The sequence below is a fragment of the Phyllobates terribilis genome, unplaced genomic scaffold, assembly GCF_046119375.1.
Source record: "Phyllobates terribilis strain yellow unplaced genomic scaffold, ASM4611937v1 Scaffold_1__5_contigs__length_1240528914, whole genome shotgun sequence".
In the NCBI taxonomy this organism is placed as follows: Eukaryota; Metazoa; Chordata; class Amphibia; order Anura; family Dendrobatidae; genus Phyllobates; species Phyllobates terribilis.
In genome coordinates, this window is record NW_027362761.1 from 802113829 (window position 1) to 802140729 (window position 26901).

The 26901-nt window shown below is 40.7% G+C and overlaps 1 protein-coding gene across 2 annotated transcripts in view; it reads right to left on the reverse strand.

The window, feature by feature from the left end:
- The window catches only part of SHROOM3 (shroom family member 3), a 461578-nt gene that overhangs the window by 196879 nt on the left and 237798 nt on the right, over positions 1 to 26901 (reverse strand). For both annotated transcript variants that reach the window (XM_073637099.1, XM_073637100.1), the window contains exon 2: positions 5552 to 5635. In XM_073637099.1, coding sequence (XP_073493200.1) covers positions 5552 to 5635 — 84 coding nt within the window. The remainder of the gene's footprint in view (positions 1 to 5551; positions 5636 to 26901) is intronic.

A 26901-nucleotide genomic window follows, 5' to 3' on the forward strand; every position in this document is an offset into this window, starting at 1 on the left:
CACAGCTAGAAGCCCAAATATTTTTTCAGAGGTAGATGCAGATAAAAATTATTTTTAATTTGCAACCTGATGGAGGTCAGTATAGATGGACTAATAGAGAAAGTCCCACACACTGCTAGAAGGCCAAAATTTTTTTCAGAGCTAGATGCAGATAAAAATTATTTTTAATTTGCAACCTGATGGAGGTCAGTATAGATGGACTAATAGAGAAAGTCCCACACACTGCTAGAAGGCCAAATATTTTTTCAGAGCTAGATGCAGATAAAAATTATTTTTAATTTGCAACCTGATGGAGGTCAGTATAGATGGACTAATAGAAAAAGTCCCACACACTGCTAGAAGGCCAAATATTTTTTCAGAGCTAGATGCAGAAAAAAATTCTATTCAGTTTGCAACCTGATGGAGGTCAGTATAGATGGACTAATAGAACAAGTCCCACACACAGCTAGAAGCCCAAATATTTTTTCAGAGGTAGATGCAGATAAAAATTATTTTTAATTTGCAACCTGATGGAGGTCAGTATAGATGGACTAATAGAGAAAGTCCCACACACTGCTAGAAGGCCAAATATTTTTTCAGAGCTAGACGCAGATAAAAATTATTTTTAATTTGCAACCTGATGGAGGTCAGTATAGATGGACTAATAGAGAAAGTCCCACACACTGCTAGAAGGCCAACTATTTTTTCAGAGCTAGATGCAGAAAAAAATTATATTCAGTTTGCAACCTGATGGAGGTCTGTATAGATGGATTAATAGAACAAGTCCCACACACAGCTAGAAGCCCAATATTTTTTCAGAGGTAGATGCAGAAAAAAAATATATTCAGTTTGCAACCTGATGGAGGTCTGTATAGATGGATTAATAGAACAAGTCCCACACACAGCTAGAAGCCCAATATTTTTTCAGAGGTAGATACAGAAAAAAAATATATTCAGTTTGCAACCTGATGGAGGTCAGTATAGATGGACTAATAGAGAAAGTCCCACACACTGCTAGAAGGCCAAATATTTTTTCAGAGCTAGATGCAGAAAAAAATTATATTCAGTTTGCAACCTGATGGAGGTCAGTATAGATGGACTAATAGAACAAGTCCCACGCACTGCTAGAAGCCCAAATATTTTTTCAGAGCTAGATGCAGAAAAAAATTATATTCAATTTGCAACCTGATGGAGGTCAGTATAGATGGACTAATAGAATGATGCTATGCCCAAAAGATTTTACTTCACTAGGTGCAGTAAAAAAATTGGTATTCTATACACAGGTGGTATATCTTGCAACACAGATAGGCTACTCCACTGACTAACACACTCTGCAATAGGCCAAAAAGGATTAGCTTTGCTAGATTCAGCCAAATGCTGTGAAAAAAACTTGCACAGCACTGGCACAGACCTGCCTGGCAAAAACTGATAGGAACTGATGTAACCTAGTCCTGAAAAGGACTGCAATTACAATTAGTCTTTACTCCCACAATCTATCTATTTAAGAGCACAGACCTGCCTGATAAAAGTCGTAGGAAATGCTGTAACCTAGTCCTTAAAAGGACTGCAATCACAACTATTCCCTACTCCCAAGCTATCTGTAGATTTGTGCGAAAATTGGCTTGAAATTAACAAGGTATAGCGCACACAGCAACAGCGGTGCCGTCTAACACGCAGCTGCAGCAGTGAGAAAATGGTGGCGACGGGGAAAATGGCTTGGTCTTATAGGGCAAGGACATGTGACATACACTGCCAATGACACATGCCCTTGTTTGTGTGAAAAACAGCAGTTCGCTCCGTGTGTGCGCTGCTGATAGGCTGACAGACTGCACCTCCCCACTGCAAATGAGGGAAAGAGAAAAAAAAATGGAGATCTTCATTATTCCTGCAGAGATCCATCCCCTGCCCCTCCCCCCACCCCGCTGTACACTCAAACTGCGTATTAACATTAATTTTCATCATTACTGAGAAAAAATCCAGTTATGATTTTGGTGCACGAACAGTTATCGAACATAACCTCGAACAGCCGAATTTTTCTCAAATCGTTCGTGTTCGCCGAACGGCTCGAACACCGCCCAAAACAGCTCGAATTTGAGATTGGCGAACAGTTCGAGTAGAACAACGCTCATCTCTAGTTGTAGGAGACTTCAATCCTGAAAGAGACTTTAGATGGTTGGGGTGGATATGGGGGCTCAGGTGTGTTTGAGATTGGGAAGATCTGTGTATCCATAGAAATCTAACCTCAAAAGTAAGAAATTTATATGGATCTTATGTAATGGAAAATACTACAAGGTATATAAACAGGAAAGGGGGTTGTGTCATTAGATCCCACTAAATTAATCCAAGTCGCCTATTCAGATTGATAGCAGCACTATTGTGAGGTTTACAAATATTAAAATATAACTTATTTTTACTCTAAAAGAACCAAAGACTATGTCACAAAAAATGACAAACCACATTTAAATACATAAAAAGACCAAAAAACAGCCCTAAATTAGGTATAGGGATGTAACGATGAGAAGGGGTGGAGATACTAAATCACCTATTTGGTTATGGTAAACCAGCTAAGGATTACATACACATACATCTGACAAAACATCCCTTAAAATATAACCTTTATTATTAATAATAAAAAATACCCTCCCTTTAGGTAAAATGACATACCATGTTACACTGTTCCATATATACAAATAACAAGATAAATCTACAGATTAATTTCACAGTTCCATAAGCTCGGATTCCTGATTCCGACAAGGAAAAATTTTTCCCCGAAAGGTAAATTGCTAATATAGAAGATAAAAGGCCTATAAATTCCCTGTAATTTCCTGAGTGGAATTCTGCCTAATCATGGAGGTTGGCACCCTAGGATCAGCGCAAATGGTGCGCCCGGTCAGCGATGACTCCCCCTATGTATCCCTTAGTTGCCCTAGATGAGGTAAATCAATCCTATTAACATGTACCATACATTTTATCAGATATTGTGTCAGCTTTTTCACCGAATTGATAAACGTAATCATTCTTCTGATCAGGGGTTCACACCCATATCATGTAACATGACCCAGCAAGACAAGTCAGTTAATACATGGGACTATATCTCTATTGCATTAGCCTTCATGATACATTGGTAGACCATAAATCCAAAATCCCCAAGCATGTCATCAGAATAGGATAGTACTCATGTGAATTCCATATATAGCCTTAGATACAGAAGGCAGCAAATAAATACATGAATAAATAAATAATGTGGAAGCATCTCACCTATGGTTCCTCTTCTCTCCATGGCTGACAAGTGGAACCATCTCACCCATGTTCATGAATGCTATGAATGAAGTAAACCATCAGGATATCACAAAGATGTGCGGCACCTCTTGTCAGCAGGGGGTAAAATACCCTATCACACCCTTCAGGAGCTATTTATATTCCTATTGACCCCAATTACTCCTGCCCTTACAATAGCAGTCCACAGCTTACACTGAGTGTATCTTACCCTACATATCCCTCACTAGCTTCCAGACACGTTTCCTCTGATATGGAATCATCAGGCTAAAGTACAGGCCTTCCCCAGGCAGAAATTTTGGTAGCTGGAGCAAATCTAGCCTATTCAGGCAATCATCCACTTTGGCACACTTACCTGATGATTCCATATCTAAAGGGTGTGATAGGGTACTTTACCCCCATGGTGATAAGAAGGAGGTCCCGTACATCGTTGTGAGACACTGATGGTTTACTCCAGACAAAAAGATGGGTGAAATGGTTCAACTTTATTTATTTGCTGCTAAGTGTATATAATCCTTAGCTGGATCACCATAACCAAATAGGTGATTTAATATCTCCACCCCTTCTCATCTTTACATCTCTATACCTATTTTATGATTGTCTTTTTGGTCTTTTTTATGTATTTATATGTGGTTTGTCATGTCAGTGACACAGTCTCTGGTTCTTTTAGACTAAGAATAAAAGTTATATTTTAATATTTGTAAGCCTTACAATAGTGCTGCTATCTAAAATAATACAAGGCTAAAGGTTGTTTTTTTTTTTCGAGAAGACATATTGTTGATCTATCCTTAGAATAGGCTAATAATATTTGAGGTGTGATGGTCCAATCCCCACAATCAACACAACATCAAATTTTTTTCTTAAGCAACTGTTGGATTAGTAGGATATGGTGCTGGATAACTTCTTGTGATTTAGTTTTTTCCTTTCAATTTCAAGTTTGTCCATTCACAAGCAGTTAAAGCTATCTGAGGGTTTGCTGAGTGATTAGGTCATGGGTATTGGCAAAAAATGCAATGTTTCATGACAGTAAAGGTCAAGTAGAAAGGTGCTGGTGCAACATGTTAAAAGATAAAGCGTGTTGAGAGTAGTCATAGAAGTGAATCCAGACAGGGTGGAACATGACTGAGTTGTGGGTTGGAAGCTGTGGTATGATCAGACCATGTCCCTACATGGCCATTGCTACATCCTATAGGTGGCACTACAGTTCTAGTCCTCTTCTTCTCTAAAGAGACAATTTGCATATTTCCCAGAGGAGCATTGCGGCTTAAAAGTCTCCTCACTTTGCCATGCTTAACATGTCACTCTCCGCAAGGAGAAACATTACTCCTTGGATCCTGGTCAGATGCCTCTCACCCAGCCAAACCAGATCTCATACTTTGCACGGATGAGGAGCAGTACCCCGAAACACAGTGTCTGCAAATTAAGATTCTGGTTCTGGCTTTTATCCTAAGTCATGTGACAAGGCTCGTTAAAGAATTGATATTGACTTTTAGGATTGCTACTTCCTATAGGTGGCACTAGAGTTCTAGTCTGCTTCCTCTCTGAAGAGACAATTTGCCTACACAATCAGACACAGCCATTACATAGTGCACAGCAGGGGCACATTTAGAGGATTATGTCAGCACAGGAACATTTGTTCTACACATCCAATTGTGGAACTTATTATTATTCCCAGATCTATTGAATAAATAGCCGGAACTTGATATGACATCAGCGGATGCCAGCCGAGGCTGCAGCCGGGAGTCACGTGATGCCTGGTGAACAGTCCGCAATTGCGCTGCTCACAGGCAAGACGCACAGCTGAAGGTATTTACAAAAAAACTTATATCCCCCGTTTAAATACATTGGGGCATTCAAAATAGTAGAGGAAAACCTCTTTAAAATGTACTTTGTTTGTGGGAAAATCCCTTTAAGATGTATCTTACCCCGAGTGCACAACCTGTGGCCTGGGGGCCACGTTCAGCCAACAATGTCTTTCTGTGCAGCCCTCCACTACTGTATATGGTCACATGAGAACGAGAAAGGCTGTACTTTACACATATACAGTATAATAATGGAGGCAAAGCAGTAAGTTACACCTCTGAATATGTGTCACTATGTACTATTATAACTTTTAGCTTTCACATAACAGAAGATAATAAATAAGTAAAAACAATTATCATTCTGCTACAACTACTATCAGTCCGCTGTCATATACACCCACAAACAGGTCACATAGAAAGGTGCCAAATACTACCTTTGAGATTCTTAACTTTGAGGTATTTATCAAAATTGCTATAGAAATCAAATGACTTACTCTTTTGGAGATCTTATCCGGTAGTTACGGTCTTCTTTTTCTACATTAGGAATGTTTTCCAACAAACCATTTTCAGGAACAATTCTGAAACAATTGAGGAAAACGAAGGTATTAGAAATGTGGCAGCTACTCTTTCTTATGGAAAGTTAGATTAATAGGCATAACTACTAATAATTCATTAAAATGTCATCAATATCTGATAAGAACACCCTCTTATTTCTTCAATAAGAACAACCCTGAATATGATTCTGTTTCTGTACTTCAATGTGTCTTGATTGTGAGTTGCCCATTAGCTACAGTAATCCTAAGCGAGGGAAATTCTTTGCTTTTTCATGGCGTATTAAATAGATTTAATGCTATCAGAGCATACAGAAGCTTAAACAAAAGCTACATCGTGCAATTATGCCATGTTTATCTTTGGAACTCAAGAGTCAAAGAAGCAGCTCTACGTCTTTGTTCTGGGTGATGTCCAACCATTGTTTCTCCAATTCAATTGACATAATATTAATATACAGTACTTACATACTGCTATGTTTCTATAGTAGATTTCCACTACAGTATTGATGGCTAGATCTTAGGCTAGGTCATCAATATTTATGGGGGTCTGACTCCCGATATCTTTGTGGACAGTAAACAGGATGCAGCGCTTGAGTGTCCATTCAGTCAGCTGATTGGAAAAGTTACTTAGAAATGAACCCCTACTAATCAGAATAAATGGCCTAATTTCAGCAACTTTTGGTCATAGTAAAATTGATGGCTACTGTGAACCTCTGCATTCTCAATGCTTAGCTATTTAGAATAATTTGCAGGTATTTGAGTATTTGAGAATCGTTGAGATTTTGACCACATTAGTATTTCTGCAACTGATACATGTTTTTTTTTAGTAATGGCCCCCATACACACTAGATAAAAGTTGGCTGAACCAGCTGATTTCAGTGCAGATCAGCTGACCATCTAATGTGTATGAGGGTCTCCAGACTGTCTCCCATCAGGTTATGTTGAAATAAAAAGATAAGGCTGTTGAAATTCAATTGCCCAATAATTTTCTTTGGCGGGAGGTTGGGGGGTGAAAGAGAACACATGAATACATGGCCATTGTTCCTGTGAATGGAGGAGTTGGGAAAGAAAGCTGTCAGCTAAATGATAGATCGTTCAACAGACATTCTAATTTATATGGCCTGCCTAAACATTGATGATTTGGTAACCCATGATTTTACTGCTGCTACTATGTAGTAAGAAAAAGTCTGCGGAAGATATTGCTTAAAGCCCCCATACATTTTATAGAGCTGTCTGATGAACGATGGTTTGGACGATCAGTGCTCGCTCTGCTGTTCCCTAAGAAAGAACCGCTGCCAGACAACCCTGCCAGTGGCTTATCTCTAAAGAACAAAAGCATCTTCAGTCCGAAATCCAAGATACCTGATCCTTATCGCCACCAACAATCAACTGTCATAGGCCCCCATACACATTAGACTGTCAGATGGCCCCATCGACATTAGGAGGTTTGGCTGATGTTAGTCTAATGCAGTGTATCCCAATCTCCAGTCCTCACGGACCCCACAGGTCATGTTTTCAGCATTTCCTTAGTATTGCACAGGTGGTGGAAGTATATCAGCAAGGCATCAGGAATTCTCTCACCTGTGCTATACTATGGAAATCCTGAAAACATGACCTGTGGGGGGCCGTGAGGACTGGAGTTTGGGAAATACTGGTCTATGGTCTAATATGTTTGGGGGGATTAATTGAGATCTTATGTTAAATTGTTTATGAAATCACAGTCACAGTGATGTGGCACAAAACTGAGATTCCTTGGGAACAGAAGTATGTATGCTTTCCTAAGAAGTCCTTATTGTGTTTTCATCATGCACATGTCAGCTTGGCACGCAGGACTCTTGGAAGGATTAATATTAATACACAAACCTGGACTTAGCAAAGTTTCAGTACACAAGCCCAAGGCAAACATAGTGTGACTCTCATAGAGGTGTTACACATTCCTCACTATTATCTAATAGGCACAAAGGTCATTATGATCCGTAATGCTAATTACACAGTACTTGATAATAAGGCACTTGAATACTAGATGGGGAAAGAAATGGAACAACATAAGACACAAGACATCACATAAATCCTGTTTTATTTATATCTGCAAATATATTATACTGTGCATTAAAAGACCTAGCTATATATTATACTGTGCAATGAAAACATGAAATAATTTCTAATGTTGTAAATCAGATTTTAGTGTCATAACTCAATGCTCAAGTATTCCATTATAGATAATGAAATCAAGAATGTTCATCTGTCACTGCCGACTTCCCTATGCAGCACTATGATTGCCTCTCAATGGGGATCTCGGTGAGCAGCTCAAAAACCAATCAGAAGTATTATAGATTCTAATGTCCCACCAGTAAAACAATAGAAAACGGGGGTTAGAAGACTAGAGCTTAAAGGGAACCCCGTGCCCCCAGAACCACCAGCAGTTGTGTCTGCTTATATGAACACGCTGCCTAACAATTCCTGTATACAATTCCTGTATTACATTACACACATAAACAGATCTTTGAAAAAAAGTATTTAATAAGTCGGCCCCCTTAGATTGTCATCACACCCATGTGGGCGTGATAACATAACTTACAAGCGCCGGTATCATTGCAAGCGCTATACAAACCTCGAGCATGCGTGGCTTCTTTCTCTCACTGCATTGATCCTTTGAAGCTGGGTGTACGCGTCCTGGCGCACTGCGCATGATCGGAAGAGCAAACTAGGGGTGTGATAACATGTTAAGTGGGCCGACTAGTCTGGGGACTCTAACGCCCCATTGACTAGTCAAAGCCCTCATTTACAGATAATAAACAGACTTTAGAAATACTTTTGTGTAATGTAATAAAGGGACTGTTAGGCAGGGTGTTTATATATGCAGACACAACTGATGGTGGTTCTGGGGGCACAGGGCTCCTGACAGGTTCCCTTTAAAACATTTACCAGGTTATTTAAAAACAAAAGCCACATAGAGTACCAATATACATTTCTATATGTACCGGTATATATCTGACTCCTGTAACTGCTGGCAACAGGTGAAAAAGTAACCCAGATGACATTGTGACATTGAGGCAGTTGTGCATTCCGATATTACCTATATGTGTTATATGTTATTTTAAAGGGCAGTTTCATCAAAAGGGTGTGTTGGCAGATGTCTCCTTTATTAGTTGGGCTTGACATTAGTCATAGTTAACCACTGAATGACTGCATTCCTTTGTATGGAATGTCACTTATCTCACCTTATTTTTACCCCGTGGCCCAATTATTATTACTATATATAGAAACATTTCTCCAAATCCATAGTCATATGTGTCACTAATCTCCAAGTCATATGTGAATCGAACATTTAGAAGAATTTAGAATTTCCAACCAATGGACATTTCATGTATTCATACATTTTTATAATGGTAATAATAATGTGCTACATAAAATGTTATATACGTATATACAACATGACTCAATATATCAACATGATTGTGGATATACAATATAGATTGATGTATCTGTGCAATAAGTGTGAGCTTTATCTTAAACTATATAGTTGGAGAACACAATCACATCGGTAAATAACATAGGCATTATGTCAAGCACGAAACATAAGATGTAAGAAGGCCTATTGTAAATCTAATCCAGGAGCATAACAAGAAGCTCTGGTGCCACAATACAAAATCAGGGATCCAAGGGGTACCATTTCTCCTTGTGGAGAGTAACATGTCAAGCCTGGCATGCCAGTGTGAGCAGGCTTTTAAGCCTTGCAATGCTCCTCTGGGAAATTAAATATGCAAATTGCCTTTAACGAGGCAAGGCATGTCACTTTCCACAAGGAGAAATGAGACCCCTTTAATCCCAGTCATGCAGCCAAGCCAGATCACACACTTTGCACTGATGAGGTGCAGGACCCTGAAACACAGTGTCTGCAAATTGAGATTCAGGTTTGGCTTTTATCCTGGGTCACGTGGCAAGGCTCATTAATGGGTTGATATTGACTTTTAGGATTGCTACTTCCAGTTGGTGGCCCTAGAGTTCTAGTCCTCTTCCTCACTGAAGAGGCAATTTGCATATTTAATACAAAATCTGCAACACAACTTTCCACTTATTCTGCTATTTATAATAATGGTAACCTCCTATGTGGCATATGGGTATTAGGTCACTTTATGTAACTTGGGGCCTTTCGAGCTTCAGAACCAGGATGCGACTGCTACCTCTATACCCTCTATAACTATGCTGCTAAACTAGTCATACACTCTGTTTGCACCTTCACTGTGTATGTAACATTAACAGGAATGTTTTTACCTTCACTAAGCTGTTAATTGGAGATTTACTTTTGTGTTCTGTCCTCCAATACTCCAGCTTCTCTAATTAGTGGGGAATTTGCTATACAGAAATACGATATAGGTATTAAATCATTTTGTCTTGGGAGAAAAATATACAACTGTCAGTTATGTGTATAAGACCGTTCCTTAACTTACTAATTTGGATCCAATCTCTTAGCCCCATACTTTGCACTGTCCTATGTTTCTTTCCTCATTCTTGTAATGAATGAATTGAAACCATGTGATGAAAATGGACATTCTCCTAAAGTAGTATGTGTTGGATTCTTTGTAGAGGTTGGTTAACTATACACAATTATACACATAACATTGTTAAAGGGTCTCAGATCACATAGGGCACCATTTTATGTAAACATATAGCATACTAGGTGTACTATTTTTTTTTCTCAAAAAATGCTAACCTATTAATTTTAGGTGCTCTTTTTCGGGTGGTGCAGTGCGTGTGTGCTGGGCTCATATCTACTGTTAGGTGTTAGCATCTGGAGATGGTTTTAGATCTCTTTAATATATCAAATTTCTTAACGTTTCAATTCCAAAGAGTCTCTCTGAACCACACATTAGAGTTGAAATGTCGCTATATTCGACATAATACAGAAGTCATCTGATTTTTCAGAAAATTAAATGGAATGGGTTGGAGTCACCCACTGCCTTGGGGACTTTTCTTGGAAGCATGAGTGCTGTGGGTAATCTGGGTGGTTTGGAGTCACGGTGGCAGTAGTGGCTGCACAGTGTTACGCCTAATAGATTAAGGACTTGCTAAAAAGTTTGTTATAACTTGGCAGTGGACTTACACCAGCTGATCAAAATATTAACTAAGCACCTGTGTTCAGTTTTACATTTTTTTTTACTTTTTCTTAGCTACAGATCAATGTACAATATTAAGGTTGTGCAGTCCAAGACTTTTTTCTACAGTCATGGTATATTGATTGGAGCTCTGTGGTTTCTGCCATATCAATATATCTGTTGGGGTGCTTTGATGGTGCCTACTACCACTTGAATCATTTTGAGGTGAATTCTTTATGTATAATGGATAGAGATGAGCGAGCCCAAACTTAAAAGTTCGGGGTTCAGTCCGGACAGTTAGTGTCCGGTGCTAAACGTAGAACACGGACTTCTCCCGGAAGTCCATTGCAAAGTTCGGAGTTCCGGGGGAAGTCCGTTGCAGAGAGAGAGAGAATTTTTTCCAGATCCAAAGTTCGGGTCTCCATTGTTTTCAATGGGGTTCGGGCTATGGTTCAAGTTCGGGTACAGTTCAGGCACCCAAACCGACCTTTGGACTAAAGATCGAGTCAGGTACCAGAACCCAAACGTCCATGGGTCCACTTATCCCTAATAATGGAGTATGCTGTGCTACTTATGACCCTTTCCTCTAAGCTTGTTTTAGACTATTGTTTCCGAATTGCGATTTTCATACATATAAAATATCAGACTTTAAAATATCAGGCTAGTAATCAGCATAAATTGATGGACATAAGTTGTGATTAAAATCCAAAGCAATATTTGTTTTTTAAAATGCACGACCAATGTGGGAGGGACCCTAAACTGGCTTCCATCACACAATTTTTGTAGAATTTGTTTTAAAGCTTTTATGAAGTACCAAATATTTTATTAATTTTTTACAAGTGTTTTTTCCGGTACCTTTTTATAACCGGTATTGAGAATTCTACGAGAAAATGCATAAAGGAAAATGCCACGGCAAGAAATTGCTGTTTTTTAATAAGAAAAAAAACAGGTAGGACCTCATATTTGCACCAAAATTGCAAGAAAAAAACCTCACTCTGTTGCATATCTGGCAGGTGATTTTATGTCAAACCTAAATTGACCTAAATTGACTGTTTTGGACTAAATTACATAGACCTGACAGATCAGGTTGCAATACACTATTACTACTGCATTATGCTGAGGTAAGCAGTGGTCACACCCTAAAGTGAACATATCGTTATAGATTTATTCTACAGATCTACAGAATATTGCAACATGTTCATATATTACACTATCATCTATGAACTTTACCACCTCATCCTTACATAGTTACATAGTTCGAAAGGTTAAAAAAGGACGTACTATAATATATCATTTAACTTAGTTAATGTAGTGTTACTAATATTAAGGCAGATAATCCTTATAGACTCAATATATTGAAATTAGAATACATTTGTGGACCAATTACCCAGTTCTGCAATGGAATCTAGATTTCCTGCCATATTATGTATTTGTAAAATGGCACATGCATATATATATATATATAAATATATATATATATATATATATATATATATATACATACATACACAGGTGCATCTCACTAAATTAGAATATCATCAAAAAGTTAATTTATTTCAGTTCTTCAATATAAAAAGTGAAACTCATATATTATATAGAGTCATTACAAACAGAGTGATCTATTCCAAGTGTTTATTTCTGTTAATGTTGATGATTATGGCTTACAGCCAATGAAAACACAAAAGTCATTATCTCAGTAAATTAGAATACTTTATAACAACAGCTTAAAAAAATGTTTTTAAAATCCTAAATGTTGGCCTACTGAAATGTATGTTCAGTAAATGCACTCAATACTTGGTCGGGGCTCCTTTTGCATCAATTACTGCATCAATGCGGCAATGTGGCATGGAGGCGATCAGCCTGTGGCACTGCTGAGGTGTTATGGAAGCCCAGGTTGCTTTGATAGCAGCCTTCAGCTTGTCTGCATTGTTGGGTCTGGTGTCTCTCATCTTCCTCTTGACAATACCCCATTCTCTATGGGGTTAAGGTCAGGCGAGTTTGCTGGCCAATCAAACACAGTGATGCTGTTGTTTTTAGACCAGGTATTGGTACTTTTGTCAGTGTGGACAGGTGCCTAGTCCTGCTGGAGAATGAAATTTCCATCTCCAAAAGCTTGTCGGCAGAGGGAAGCATGAAGTGCTCTAAAATTTCCTGGTAGCCGGCTGCGCTGACTTTGGTCTTGATAAAACACAGTGGACCTACACCAGCAGATGGCATGGCTCCCCAAACCATCACTGTGGAGAATTCATACTAGACCTCAAGCAGCTTGGATTGTGTGCCTCTCCACTCTTCCTCCAGACTCTGGGACCTTGATTCCCAAATGAAAATTGGAACTCTAGGACCTTGTGGAGTGTGTCAATGACTGCCTTCTGGACATCTGTCAAGTCAGCAGTCTTCCCCATGATTGTGGAGCCTACTGAAACAGACTAATGGACCTTTTTAAATGCTTAGGAAGCCTTTGCAGGTGTTTTTTGTTAATTATTCTAATTTACTGAGATAATGACTTTTGTGTTTTCATTGGCTGTAAGCCATAATCATCAACATTATCAGAAATAAACACTAGAAATAGATAACTATGTTTGTAATCACTCTACATAAAATATGAGTTTCACTTTTTGTATTGAAGAACTGAAATAAATTAACTTTTTGACGATATTCTAATTTTGTGAGATGCACCTGTATGTATGTGCATATACAGTACAGACCAAAAGTTTGGACACACCTTCTCATTTAAAGATTTTTCTGTATTTTCATGACTATGAAAATTGTACATTCAAACTGAAGGCATCAAAACTATGAATTAACACATGTGGAATTATATACTTAACAAAAAGTGTGAAACAACTGAAAATATGTCTTATATTCTAGATTCTTCAAAGTAGCCACCTTTTGCTTTGATGACTGCTTTGCACACTCTTGGCATTCTCTTGATGAGCTTCAAGAGGTAGTCACCGGAAATGGTCTTCCAACAATCTTGAAGGAGTTCCCAGAGATGCTTAGCACTTGTTGGCCCTTTTGCCTTCACTCTGCGGTCCAGCTCACCCCAAATCATCTTGATTGGGTTCAGGTCTGGTGACTGTGGAGGCCAGGTCATCTGGCGTAGCACCCCATCACTCTCCTACTTGGTCAAATAGCCCTTACACAGCCTGGAGGTGTGTTTGGGGTCATTGTCCTGATGAAAAATAAATGATGGTCCAACTAAACGCAAACCGAATGGAATAGCATGCCGCTGCAAGATGCTGTGGTAGCCATGCTGGTTCAGTATGCCTTAAATTTTGAGTAAATCCCCAACAGAAAGTGTGAAACAACTGAAAATATGTCTTATAGTCTAGGTTCTTCAAAGTAGCCACCTTTTGCTTTGATGACTGCTTTGCACACTCTTGGCATTCTCTTGATGAGCTTCAAGTGGTAGTCACCAGAAATGGTTTTCACTTCACAGGTGTGCCCTGGCAGGTTTAATAAGTGGGATTTCTTGCCTTATAAATGGGGTTGGGACCATCAGTTGTGTTGTGCAGAAGTCTGGTGGATACACAGCTGATAGTCCTACTGAATAGACTGTTAGAATTTGTATTATGGCAATAAAAAAGCAGCTAAGTAAAGAAAAACGAGTGGCCATCATTACTTTAAGAAATGAAGGTCAGTCAGTGTCTAAAATTGGGAAAACTTTGAAAGTGTCCCCAAGTGCAGTTGCAAAAACCATCAAGCGCTACAAAGAAACTGGCTCACATGAGGACCGCCCCAGGAAAGGAAGACCTAGAGTCACTTCTCCTTCTGAGGATAAGTTTATCCGATTCACCAGCCTCAGAAATCGCAGGTTAACAGCAGCTCAGACTAGAGACCAGGTCAATGCCACACAGAGTGCTAGCAGCAGACACATCTCTTCAACAACTGTTAAGAGGAGACTTTGTGCAGCAGGCCTTCATGGTAAAATAACTGCTAGGAAACCACTGCTAAGGACAGGCCACAAGTAGAAGAGACTTGTTTGGGCTAAAGAACATAAGGAATGGACATTAGACCAGTGGAAATCTGTGCTTTGGTCTGATGAGTCCAAATTTGAGATCTTTAGTTCCCACCACTGTGTCTTTGTGCGCCGCAGAAAAGGTGAACGGATGGACTCTACATGCCTGGTTCCCACCGTATAGCATGGAGGAGGAGGTATGATGGTGTGGGGATGCTTAGCTGATGACACTGTTGGGGATTTACTCAAAATTGAAGGCATACTGAACCAGCATGGCTACCACAGCATCTTGCAGCGGCATGCTATTCCATTCGGTTTGCGTTTAGTTGGACCATCATTTATTTTTCAACAGGACAATGACCCCAAACACACCTCCAGGCTGTGTAAGGGCTATTTGACCAAGAGGGAGAGTGATGGGGTGCTACGCCAGATGACCTGGCCTCCACAGTCACCAGACCTGAACCCAATCGAGATGATTTGGGGTGAGCTGGACCGCAGAGTGAAGGCAAAAGGGCCAACAAGTGCTAAGCATCTCTGGGAACTCCTTCAAGATTGTTGGAAGACCATTTCCGGTGACTACCTCTTGAAGCTCATCAAGAGACTGCCAAGAGTGTGCAAAGCAGTCATCAAAGCTAAAGGTGGCTACTTTGAAGAACCTAGAATATAAGACATATTTTCAGTTGTTTCACACTTTTTTGTTAAGTATATAATTCCACATGTGTTAATTCATAGTTTTGATGCCTTCAGTGTGAATGTACAATTTTCATAGTCATGAAAATACAGAAAAATCTTTAAATTAGAAGGTGTGTCCAAACTTTTGGTCTGTACTGTATATATATATATATATATATATATATATATATATATATATATATATATATATATATTAATGTCAGTAACCGAGGCTTTATGAATGAAAAGATATAAAATAAAAGTAGTAAAAGGTAAAGTATAGATATCATTTCAATAGAAGAATGTCACAGAACAAAAATACAAAATGACTACAATTAAAGAAAATAAGGCAGAATGCTCTGAAGATAGGAAAGTGCAAGGGACCTGGATGTTGAATATCATGTACAGTCTATAGATTTATGTTATAATAAAAACAGTTTCAGGACTCTCGCCATATCGAGGGCTAATGTCACACTATAGTACAGTCACCGCAGTAGCACTCATACTCTGGTACCACACTGCCACATAAGAGGTCAAGAATTCAATAAATTACATGTTTCCTTGAGGTTCCCTTAAACTTTACGTTATTGTACATCTGTTGGTGTAAAGATCTTCCCATCAGTGGCCATCTAAAGCACACAGTTTTTTTTTTTACCAAAAAGGAAGCAACAGAAACAGTACAACCTTTCCTTTGAACTTTTTATCGTCTAAAATGTATAAGTGCTTATCAAGAGGTAGACTAGACACACTTGAAATGTTCAAAGCGATATCAGCTACCAAACTAAGAATACACAGAAAATTAGATATGTATCATAAATAAACCTTCTTCTAAAAAAGCAAAATCATAAAACTACATTTTGATAAGAAGAATATTACAGTTTTTGTAGAATATTACATTTTCAAGTCTACTTTAAAATTTGGATTCAATTGTCTACTGTGGGTTAATGATCTGGACAAACACAGACCCTTCAGTTATATCACAACACCAATATTACAATACAGCCACAATATCATATCTTATATGGTTAAAAAAGATGATTGGATTTCAACCCAAAGACAGTCTACTCCAAATATAAAACTGCTAACTTCTTTTAGAAAGAAATTGGCATTTACTTTTTGGAGCACATGCAATGAAAAGATGATAAGTACCATATTAAATTGAATTTCCAGGTAAGTTATTTTATAGAATAGAAAGAATAGAAGACTAACTTGACTTTTGGTTTACTGTGATGGGACTTTAACCCCCCCTTATTGTCCGTATTATTAAAGCTGCTCTTTATTCACTCTATGAAACCACTTTGGTATGTGTTCACTTTACACTAAAATAGATGCCTGTGCACTGCTTCTAATGTAATGGTCGTGGACCACACAAAGAAAGGTAACATTAATGAGACGTCACCCTGCTTTACCCCTGGAACACAGTTCATCTCTGGGTCAAATCAAGCAAAATGATTTAAGTGGCCACATTTCAGTCTTTATGTGTTGTTTCACTCCTTTCTAATAAAGTAATTTGGTACAATTAGTGGCTACTGCAGCACAAAGAAATACAAGTGACATGGAGCATGCCCTGAACTACATCTCACCCTAGGAAAAAGGTGCTGACCCCACAGACGGTGGACTGAGGTCAATGGCAGGCCAACAGGACGAATAGTCCTGAGTAGTGTAATACAGAAGTCATGACCCTCTAAAACTGGTCAAATAATGTAATGTACTTCACACTATTGTAACAAATTCAGCAAGTGTCTCCAGACACATTACAGACATTTCTAAGATGGTTTATATATCATCATACACTAATAATTAGTACAAATAAACTTGCACTAATCCTACAGCATGATACTTGGTTTATAGTTTAGAAAATCATGATGAGATCGGGGGAAATGATAGGCTGGTTTGATATTTGGTTGATGGTTGCCTACTACTCATGATGAGATCAGGGGAAATCATAGACTGGTCTAATATTTGGTTGATGGTTGCCTACTACTCATGATGAGATCAGGGGAAATGATAGGCTGGTCTAATATTTGGTTGATGGTTGCCTACTACTCATGATGAGATCAGGGGAAATGATAGGCTGGTCTAATATTTGGTTGATGGTTGCCTACTACTCATGATGAGATCAGAGAAAATGATAGGCTGGTCTAATATTTGGTTGATGGTTGCCTACTACTCATGATGAGATCAGGGGAAATCATAGGCTGGTCTAATATTTGGTTGATGGTTGCCTACTACTCATGATGAGATCAGAGAAAATGATAGGCTGGTCTAATATTTGGTTGATGGTTGCCTACTATTCATGATGAGATCAGGGGAAATGATAGGCTGGTTTGATATTTGGTTGATGGTTGTTTACTACTCACAATAAGATCAATGAAAGAAATGATAGGCTGGTTTGCAATATTAATGTTTTTGGTGTAATAGTAAAACCTTAAGGCTGTGTGCCCACGATGCATTTTTGGTGCGTTTTTTGGTGCGTATTTGCAGCACGTAAATGCTCCAGAAACGCATTGCATACCTTATCCCATGACTTCCTATGACATTCTGCAAGTTCTGTTCACATGGTCAGGATTTTTTCTGCGCTGATTTTACTCGCAGAAAAAATCCTGACATAACCAATTCTTGTGCGTTTCTGCATGCGTATTTGCATATACAATGCATTGGAAAAACGCATGGCAAATACGCATGCAAAAACCGCATGCGTTTTTCTGCCAAGGAGATGCAGAAATGCTCAGGAAAATTTCTGCTTCGTTTCTGCATTGTGGGCACTAAGCCTAATTTTCTATCATCAACTTCATGTTACCTGAACCAAAGTGGGCGTTAAATACACCTGCTCAATTAATAGAGCGCCATCTATTACTCAGCAAAGCTGTAATGCTAGAGAGTTAAAAAAATAAACTATTTAAAAACTAGGTTGACACAAGGATAAATGTCTGCTTAGTGGATCCCCCTTCAGTCCTTCCTGCCTAGCTTTGCTAAAATGTCAGGTTTTTCTCTATATGCAATAGGGGGAGACCTAATTGTATATTTATCTTACTCATATATATCTATATACATTCATTCCACAGCACTTTACAGACATTATTGGCACTTTTCCCATTGGCGCTCACAATCTACATTCTCTATCAGTATGTCTTTGGACAATGGGAGGAAACCAGAGAACCCGGAGGAAACCCACGCAAACATGGGGAGAACATACAAACTCCTTGCAGATGTTGTCCTTGGTGGGATTTGAACCCAGGACCCCAGCGCTGCAAGGCTACAGTGCTAACTTGTCAATAATACCGAGCTTAGAGAGGAAAAGCCTGCTCAACGGATATTTCTCTCCATACTCAAAATCTTTTGCCCTGCTAATTTTTTAATATTACAGCATTTGAGAGTAAATCATAGGGCACTGTAAATAATGGCCGGATCTTTTTCTCCCTCAACTCCATCTATGGGAAGGCCCCTATACACATTAGATGCCTAGTTTTATCTAATGTGTATGGGAGTCTTAATGTACATTGACGTGCAAAGTTTTGAACTTTTGACTTACAGGCTCCATATCTCACCATCCACTACTGCTTCTAACATAAGACTATTATCATTTTATAGACCTTCATCTTGGTTATCTCATACATAAATTTGACTTGCAACTATTTAGCATAAGATTAGTTATGCAGATTCTTGTCATGTCACTGCATTGTTACTGTTTTGCTCCTGGTGGTGGAAAAATCTTTTTCTTCCTGTATACTACAAAATACAACCTGTTCTCACATTCCCTAATAGCTCAGTGTGTTAATAGGTTGATTCCCAAGCGAAAGGTCACTGGTTTGAATCGAGGAGCAGCCATGAAAAAGCTTTCCCAAGAAAAGAGAAACAGCATCATCCAGCTCATCGATTGTCGTCTCTCAGCCAAGAAAATTGCCAAACTTCATCATGTGAGTACCATAACAGTTGGAAGAAAATGAAATGACGTCCATCCATCCATTCAAACGCCAAGAGGTGGACGTCCAGGCAAAATATTGGAGTCAACAAGTCGGCTCATCACTCAAGGTCTATGAGTTCGGGCGCGACAAGCACGGCAGTGGAGGTGGCTCTTATGCTTCATAATAGTGAGATCACAGACATTCATGCAAGCACCGTGCGATGCATGTTACACAGGTCTGGAATGGTGGCCAAAAAAAAGGTGAAGAAACTCCGACTTCAATATCGTCATAAGAAGCGTCAGTTCGAGTTTGCAAAAAAGTACAAAAAGTGGGCAGCAGAAGATTGGAAATGGGTGATTTGGAGCAATGAGATAAAAGTCAATAGACTGGGCTCTGATTTTTGCAAATGGATCTGGAAGAAATAAAGGAAAAAGGGGCTAATGGATCGAGAAATTGAAGGAACTCTCAAGTTCTGTGGAGGAAGATTGATGATATTCGGTTACTTCACAGCCAAAAGCGTTGGATAGTTGACCAGGATCGAAGGTGGTCTCAATGCTGAGCTATATGTGAGTATCCTACAATAAGAGTTACTTCGTACACTCAAGTACTATGGGTATGAAAAGGACGACATGGTGTTCCAGCAGGACATTGACCTGAAGCATACATCGAGATTGATGAAGAAATGGTTCAAGACAATGAAGTAGAGGTGCTGGATTGGCCCCCACAGTCCTCAGACCTCAACCCAATTGAGCACTTGTGGGTAGACTTGAAGAAAAAGCTGTATAAATACCCAAATGTGTCAACCAGTATGCACCAACTTTGGGAACGTGTAGAAGAGACCTGTGATCAGATTTCTGGATTCTGTCGGGACATGCTTGAATCTGATCAACAGCATGCCCAGAAGGATTCAGGCAATGTTGGAAGACAAATGCGAATTTAACAAAATACTAACAAAATAATAAAAATTAAGATCTAGATTTTTAGGAGCAAAGCAGTAACAATGCAGTGACATGACAAGAATCTGCATAACTAATCATATGCTAAATAGTTGCAAGTCAAATTTATGTATGAGATAGCCAAGATGATTGTCTATAAAATGATGGTAGTCTCACATTTGAAACAGTAGTGGATGATTAGGTATGGAGCCTGAAACTATATTCTCTACATATATTTTTTCCCATTCTCTCATTTACCTTGGAAAAATGACTAAAATTGCCAATGCCCTAAGGCAGAGGGGTGGGGAGTTTACATTTCCTTGTCACCTCCTTAAACAATGTCCTTCCTTTTTCACTAGTCCCTTATCCTTGTCAATTGATATCTCTAATGCTTAAAGGTTCCGGCAATTTATTTCTTTAGCTGAAGGCAAATAATTTGACAGAGGCATGAGGTTCTCAGGAAGTTGATAGTGGTCTAAATTACTTAGTAAATGTGATATCTTTGGATAGCTAGTGACGATAACAACGGATTCATTATTGTGTGGGAACTAGACCGTCAGATCACTAGGCTTAGCCAAATGGGTTTCTATTTTAAACATACATTCCTATAATTCCAAATTCTTTTGCAACACAGTCATGATCAAAAGTTTTGAGACTGACACAAACTTTGATTTTCTCAAAGTTTGCTGCTTCAATGTTTTTAGATATCACATCTTTCTATGGCTACTGGCATACAATTATAAGCATTTGATATGTTTTTAATCTTTTATTGAAAAATACATCAAGTTTATACAATGACAGAATATTTACAGTATTGTCCATAATTTTTAAAGACTACTACAATTTGCAATGGCAGCTGGGTATCAGTTTCTGAGCCAAATCCTGACTGATGAAAATCCATTTTTGATCAATCAGTGCCTGGAGTGTATCACAATTCCTGTGTTTTTGTTTGTCTACCTTTTTTTTGAAGATTGACCAAAGGTTTTCAATGAGATTGAGATAGATCTGGGGAGTTTCCTGACCATGGACTCAAAATGTAAATGTTTTGTTCACCGAGCCACTTGCCCTGTGACACGGTGCTTCATCGTGCTGAAAAAATCATCACAAAATTGCTCCTGGATCATTGAGGGAAGTTGGTCTTGGAGCATGTTTAGATACCATTCTTTATTTATGGCAGTGTTATTACTTTTACTAGTGAACCCACTCCCTTGGATGAATAGCAAAAACACACATGAATGATCAATCTCAGTATACCTTACTATTGGCATGATACAGGACTCCCCATGTTAACGCTCACCTTTTCTTCTCCGGACAATCATTTTTTAAGATGTCCCAAACAGTCTAAAGGAAAAATAACTACACCTCAGTCCTCTGCAGTTCAATCCCTATATGTCCTGCAGAAAGTCATTCTGTCCTGTCCTCAAGGTTTTTCTTGAATAGAAATAGCCTAAACCATTCTTGACATCAGACCAGTCTCCATAAGCCTTCTTTTTTTTTTAAACCAATTATTTTTATTTAGGTTTCAAAAATTTACAGAAAAACAGTTATCAATATACATATAACAATTCACATAACGTGTAGTAATACAGTCAAAACCCTCTCCCCCCTCCCCCCTCCCGCCAATACTCCTTATGCCGGGCATACCTGGGAACATTGACAATCATATTACCGCCATCCATGCGGACCATATTTTCCCAAAAGTTCTCTCTCCATGCCTCCGCCTGTAAATGCTTTCCTCTAAATGCATTACCGTACGTGTCTGAGCAATAAATTCCCTCCTAGTGGGGGGTTCCGAATCTGTCCATTTTCGTGCTATTAGTTTGCGTGCCATATATAGCAATCGCGCTATCGCCACTTTGTAATGTTCTGAGACAGGTATTCCATCCACCTCCCCCAAAACACACAGCACCGGGTTTCTGTCAATTGTACATGTATAAGCCCTCTCAATTTTGTTAACAACGACCAACCAATAAGCCACTAGCCGCGGGCATGACCATAGCATGTGTAGCAGTCCGGCCTGGTCCGTGCCACATCTAGGGCAATTGGAATCTCCCCTCAAGCCCGCCTTGTACAGGCGCAGCGGTGTTTTGTATGTCCTATGTATTATGTACAATTGGGAGATCCGTGCCTGCTCGCTTAGAGAGATCTTCGGGACATATTCTAGAATTGCCTCCCATTGTTCTGTTGTGAGGGTACCCACCTCCCTTTCCCATTTACTCTTTGCAATGAAGTGATTTCCCCCCAGATAGGAGTGCAGTAGGTCATGATATAGGCTCGATATGACTCCCCTCGTCCCTCCCTTCATGCACACAGAGTCTAGTACAATATCACCCTGAACCGTCATGGCTCCCAATCCACACTGTGCCCTCCAAGCATGTCGAAGCCTATAGTATTGAAATCCCCACACCAAAGGCAAATCAAATTCTTCTCTCAATTTCTCAAAGGTCTTCAGGTCCGTTCCACTCTGCAGCTGGCACACATATCTCACTCCTTGCGCCTTCCAATTGCCCATTTGACACAGCTTATTAAGTTCCGGCAGATGTTCATTGCCCAACACCGGTGAGTACTTAGTCAGCCCGTCCACCCCCCTGATCTTTTTAATAGTGTCCCATACCTTCTGAGTCAAGCCTAAGGTAGGATATATTGCTCCCAATTTCTTAAAGGTACCATCCTCTAACGCCTGGACCAGTGGGCGTCTCCCCGACACATGTACCAGCACCCGGCAAGCTGCCCCTCCACAATCGGGTTCTCTCCATCCCCTGACATGCTGGCCCTGTACTGCCAAGAAATAGACCCAGGGATTGGGTGCGGCCAATCCTCCCTCCTCCTTCCCATTTTGCAGCGTTCCCAATTTAATCCTTGCCTGCCTCTTGCCCCATATCAAGGATCTGAAGATAGAATCAATACCCTGAAACCATTTTTTTGGTAGCCATATCGGTGAGTTGTGCAAAACGTACATTAGTTGTGGCATAAGGACCATCTTAATCAGGTTAGTTCTACCCGTCACCGTCAAAGCCAATTTGCACCATGCGCCTATTTTCTTTTTAAATTTCTCTAGCAGAGGAACTAAATTCAGATCCGTGAATCGTGTCAATGGAAGCGCCACCCATATCCCAAGGGATTTAAATTGTGAAACCAGCTGGAGCTGCTTCCTCCTCTCATCTATCTCCTCCGCTTTTATTGGTCTATCTACAGCCATGACATAAGACTTGTGCCAGTTTATCTCCAGTCCCGAAATGCTCCCAAAGTGTTTAATTACATCCATCGTGCACCCCAATGTCTCTCCTGCATTTTCCAGAAATAACAGGATGTCATCGGCATACAGTGATATTTTTTCTTCCAGCCTCCCAAATTTAAATCCGACCACTCCTCTCTCAGCTCTTATTTTGGCCGCCAGGGGCTCCACTGCCACCGCAAACAATAGCGGGGACAGCGGGCACCCCTGCCTTGTGCCCCTATGTAAGTCAAACATCCCGGACCGTTCACCATTCACCTTAACTACCGCCCTTGGGGATGAGTACAATAACTTCACCCAGGCCATGAATGCGGGGCCAAATCCCATTATTTCCATGATTTTCCATAAATATTTCCATTCCACGCTATCAAATGCTTTTCTAGCGTCCAATGACATCACTATTCTCCCGCCACCATTATCAGCAGGCAGCTGCATATTAAGAAATAATCTTCTCAAGTTAACAGCCGTGGAGCGGTTGGGCATAAAGCCCGACTGGTCCTCGTGAATAACAGTATGCGCAACCCCGGTGAGCCGGGTGGCCAGGATCTTAGCGAGTACTTTGACATCCGTTGTCAACAACGATATGGGCCTATACGACTCCGCATCCATGGGGTCTTTCCCCTCCTTTGGCAGAACCACTATCACCGCTTCCTCCATTGATCTCGGTAACGCCCCCTTCACCAAAGCCTCATCAAACACAGATTTCAATTTTGGAGCTAGCAGTTCCACCAGCTCCCTGTACACCTCTCCAGGTAGACCATCAGCACCCGGTGATTTGTTATTGGGCATAGACAGAATTGCACATTCCACCTCCTCCACACTCACAGGTTCATCCAACCTCATCCTATCTTCCTCAGACAATTTAGACAGTGAGATGCCTTCCAAAAATTCCTCTACGGCCCCCTCCGTGTCCCGTACTCTTGAATTGTACAGTGCCATGTAATATTCCTTGAAGACCTCCAATATGTCCTTTGTGTCTGTCAGAGTCGTCCCCGTTTGGTCTCTCAACCTGTACACCCTGGAAGACTCCCTCTGTGCCGCAGATATCACCGCCAACAAGTGACCCACTCTCTCTCCTTCCTCAAAGAATTGGGCTTGCTGAAATGCCCTTTTCCTCTCAGCTTGCATCATGTGCAGTTTATTAACTGCCTCCTGTGCCAATTTTAGTCTATTGTGAGCTACACTCGTTGGCGCCAAAATCATGTCTGCCTCTGCCCTTGTCAAGTCATCCTTTATTTGTTGATCTGCCAATTTAGTTTTGGTCTTACACCGTGAGATCTCACTTATAAAGAGTCCCCTCGTAAATGCCTTCATAGCCTCCCACACCACTGTGGCCTCAGCACTCCCTTCATTCACTTGGAAGAAGTGCTCTAGTTCTTTGGTTATGCCACCCATATCCACCACTTTAAGCCACGTCGGGTGAAGATGCCAACCTCCCCTCTGACCCTGAGCAGATCCCACTAGAAGCGTGACAACCATAGGACTATGATCCGATAGAGTCCTCTGTAGGTATTCCACCTCCCCAACCATCCCATCCATAGCAGTATCCCCAAAAGCCAGGTCTATCCTTGACAGTGTTCCGTGTGTAGCCGAGTGACACGAGAAGGTCCTCTTACCCTCATTTCGTACTCTCCACAGATCCACCAGCCCCAGCTCCCCCACGTAGGTGCCAAATGCAGTCATTCCGTCCCGTCCAGCTTCCATACCTGCCGGACATACTTTATCCCAGTAATCATTCATGGTGTTGTTAACATCTCCCATAATCAACATCGGAGCCTCCCCCCATCTGGCCGTCAAGTCCATTACTGCTTGAAGTTCCTTTTTAGAATAAGGTGGAGGGATATATAAAGCCACTAAAATCATTTTGTGTCCATACAATCTGCACGCAATCCATACATACTGCCCTTCACTGTCTACTTGCACTGCCAGCTCTTCATAATGTGCGTTTTTGTGTATTAGGACTGACACCCCCCTGGAGTACGAGGAATAAGTGGAATGATATGTCTTTAACATCCACCCTCTCGATAGCCAGTGCCTAGTATCTCTAGTAAGATGGGTCTCCTGTAAGCACGCAATCATAGGATCACAAGATCTGATGTGATTCAGAACTGCTGCCCTCTTAATCCTGTCAGATATACCACGTACATTCCAACTTAAAATCCGAACCGTACGGTTACTCATTGTGCATTAGAAAAAACAATCCACCATCATCAAGTAACATCTTTCCATTTTGTTCCCCAGCATACCAGGTCAAACAGCATAAGCAACCCCATTTTCTGGCAAATCCAACCCATCCACCCCCCCCCTCCCTCCCCTCCCCCCACCCCCTCCCCCCACCCTTCTCTTGTCACTCTCTTCCCAACGTGAGAGTGGGAGCTCAAAGAACCTGAGCAACATCGTAGTATACCGCATATCAACATGCGCCGTGTCCTCCTCCAGCATTGGCAGTCTCTCTACCACATAATCAATAGTATGCATAGTCCCGAACCATTAATCAAACAAATTAACTATAAAACTATAAAACGTAGATCCCAGCGGGGGTTTCTCCCCCTCCTCTGCGGTTTCGCAGAGCAATGCAGAGCCACAACCCTGTCCAGTGGTCAGGATAGCAGGGTCGTGCATTCACCGTGCCGAGTCCTCAGCTTCTCTCAATTTGCTCCGGTTCCGCTCCAACCACGAGGCGGCCTCTACCGGTGACGGGAAAAAATTGACCTTTCCAAAGGCTTCCACTCTTAATTTGGCAGGATAAATTGTAGAGTATTTCACATTCAAAGAGCGGAGCTGTTTCTTCACTTCACCATACCGTAGCCGCAGCTTTTGCACCTCAGCCGAGTAATCCGGGTATATTTCAATGCGTTTGCCCTCCAGGGTAAGATCTGTCAATTTTCTGGCCTTACGTAAGATAGTGTCCCGGTCTCTGCAGTTCAGGATTCTGGCTAACATCGTACGAGGGCCCTCTCCAGGCACTGGGGGTCTCATGGGCACTCGATGGGCACGCTCCACAGCAAACACCCTCGACAGGATATTAGACCCAAACTTTCCCAGCAGCCAGGTTTCAACAAAGGTCGTGGGGTCAGCACCCTCAGCTCTTTCAGGGATGCCCACAATACGCAAATTGTTCCTGCGTGACCGGTTTTCCAGGTCATCGTTTTTGTTAGCCACTACCGTGATCCTCTGAGTGTGCTGTTGCTGCGTCTTTTGCACTGAGGTTAAATGATCTTCTGTTACACCAACTCTGCCCTCCACCTCAGTCAATCTGGCTGTAACTTTCTGCATAGAAGCCTCAATGCCTCCCATGTCGGCTTTCAGACCGTTCACCTGCTTTGTCAGAGCAGTTAAAGCAGTCTTGCAGTATAAGACAGCCTGGAATACATCTCGCAGAGTCGGCTCTGCCTCATCTGAACTTTCAGCTGCCAGCACAGTGTCACCATCCCCCTCCTCCTGCTGTTCATTATGTAGCACAGGCACAGGCAGCTCCTCACCATCTTCCTC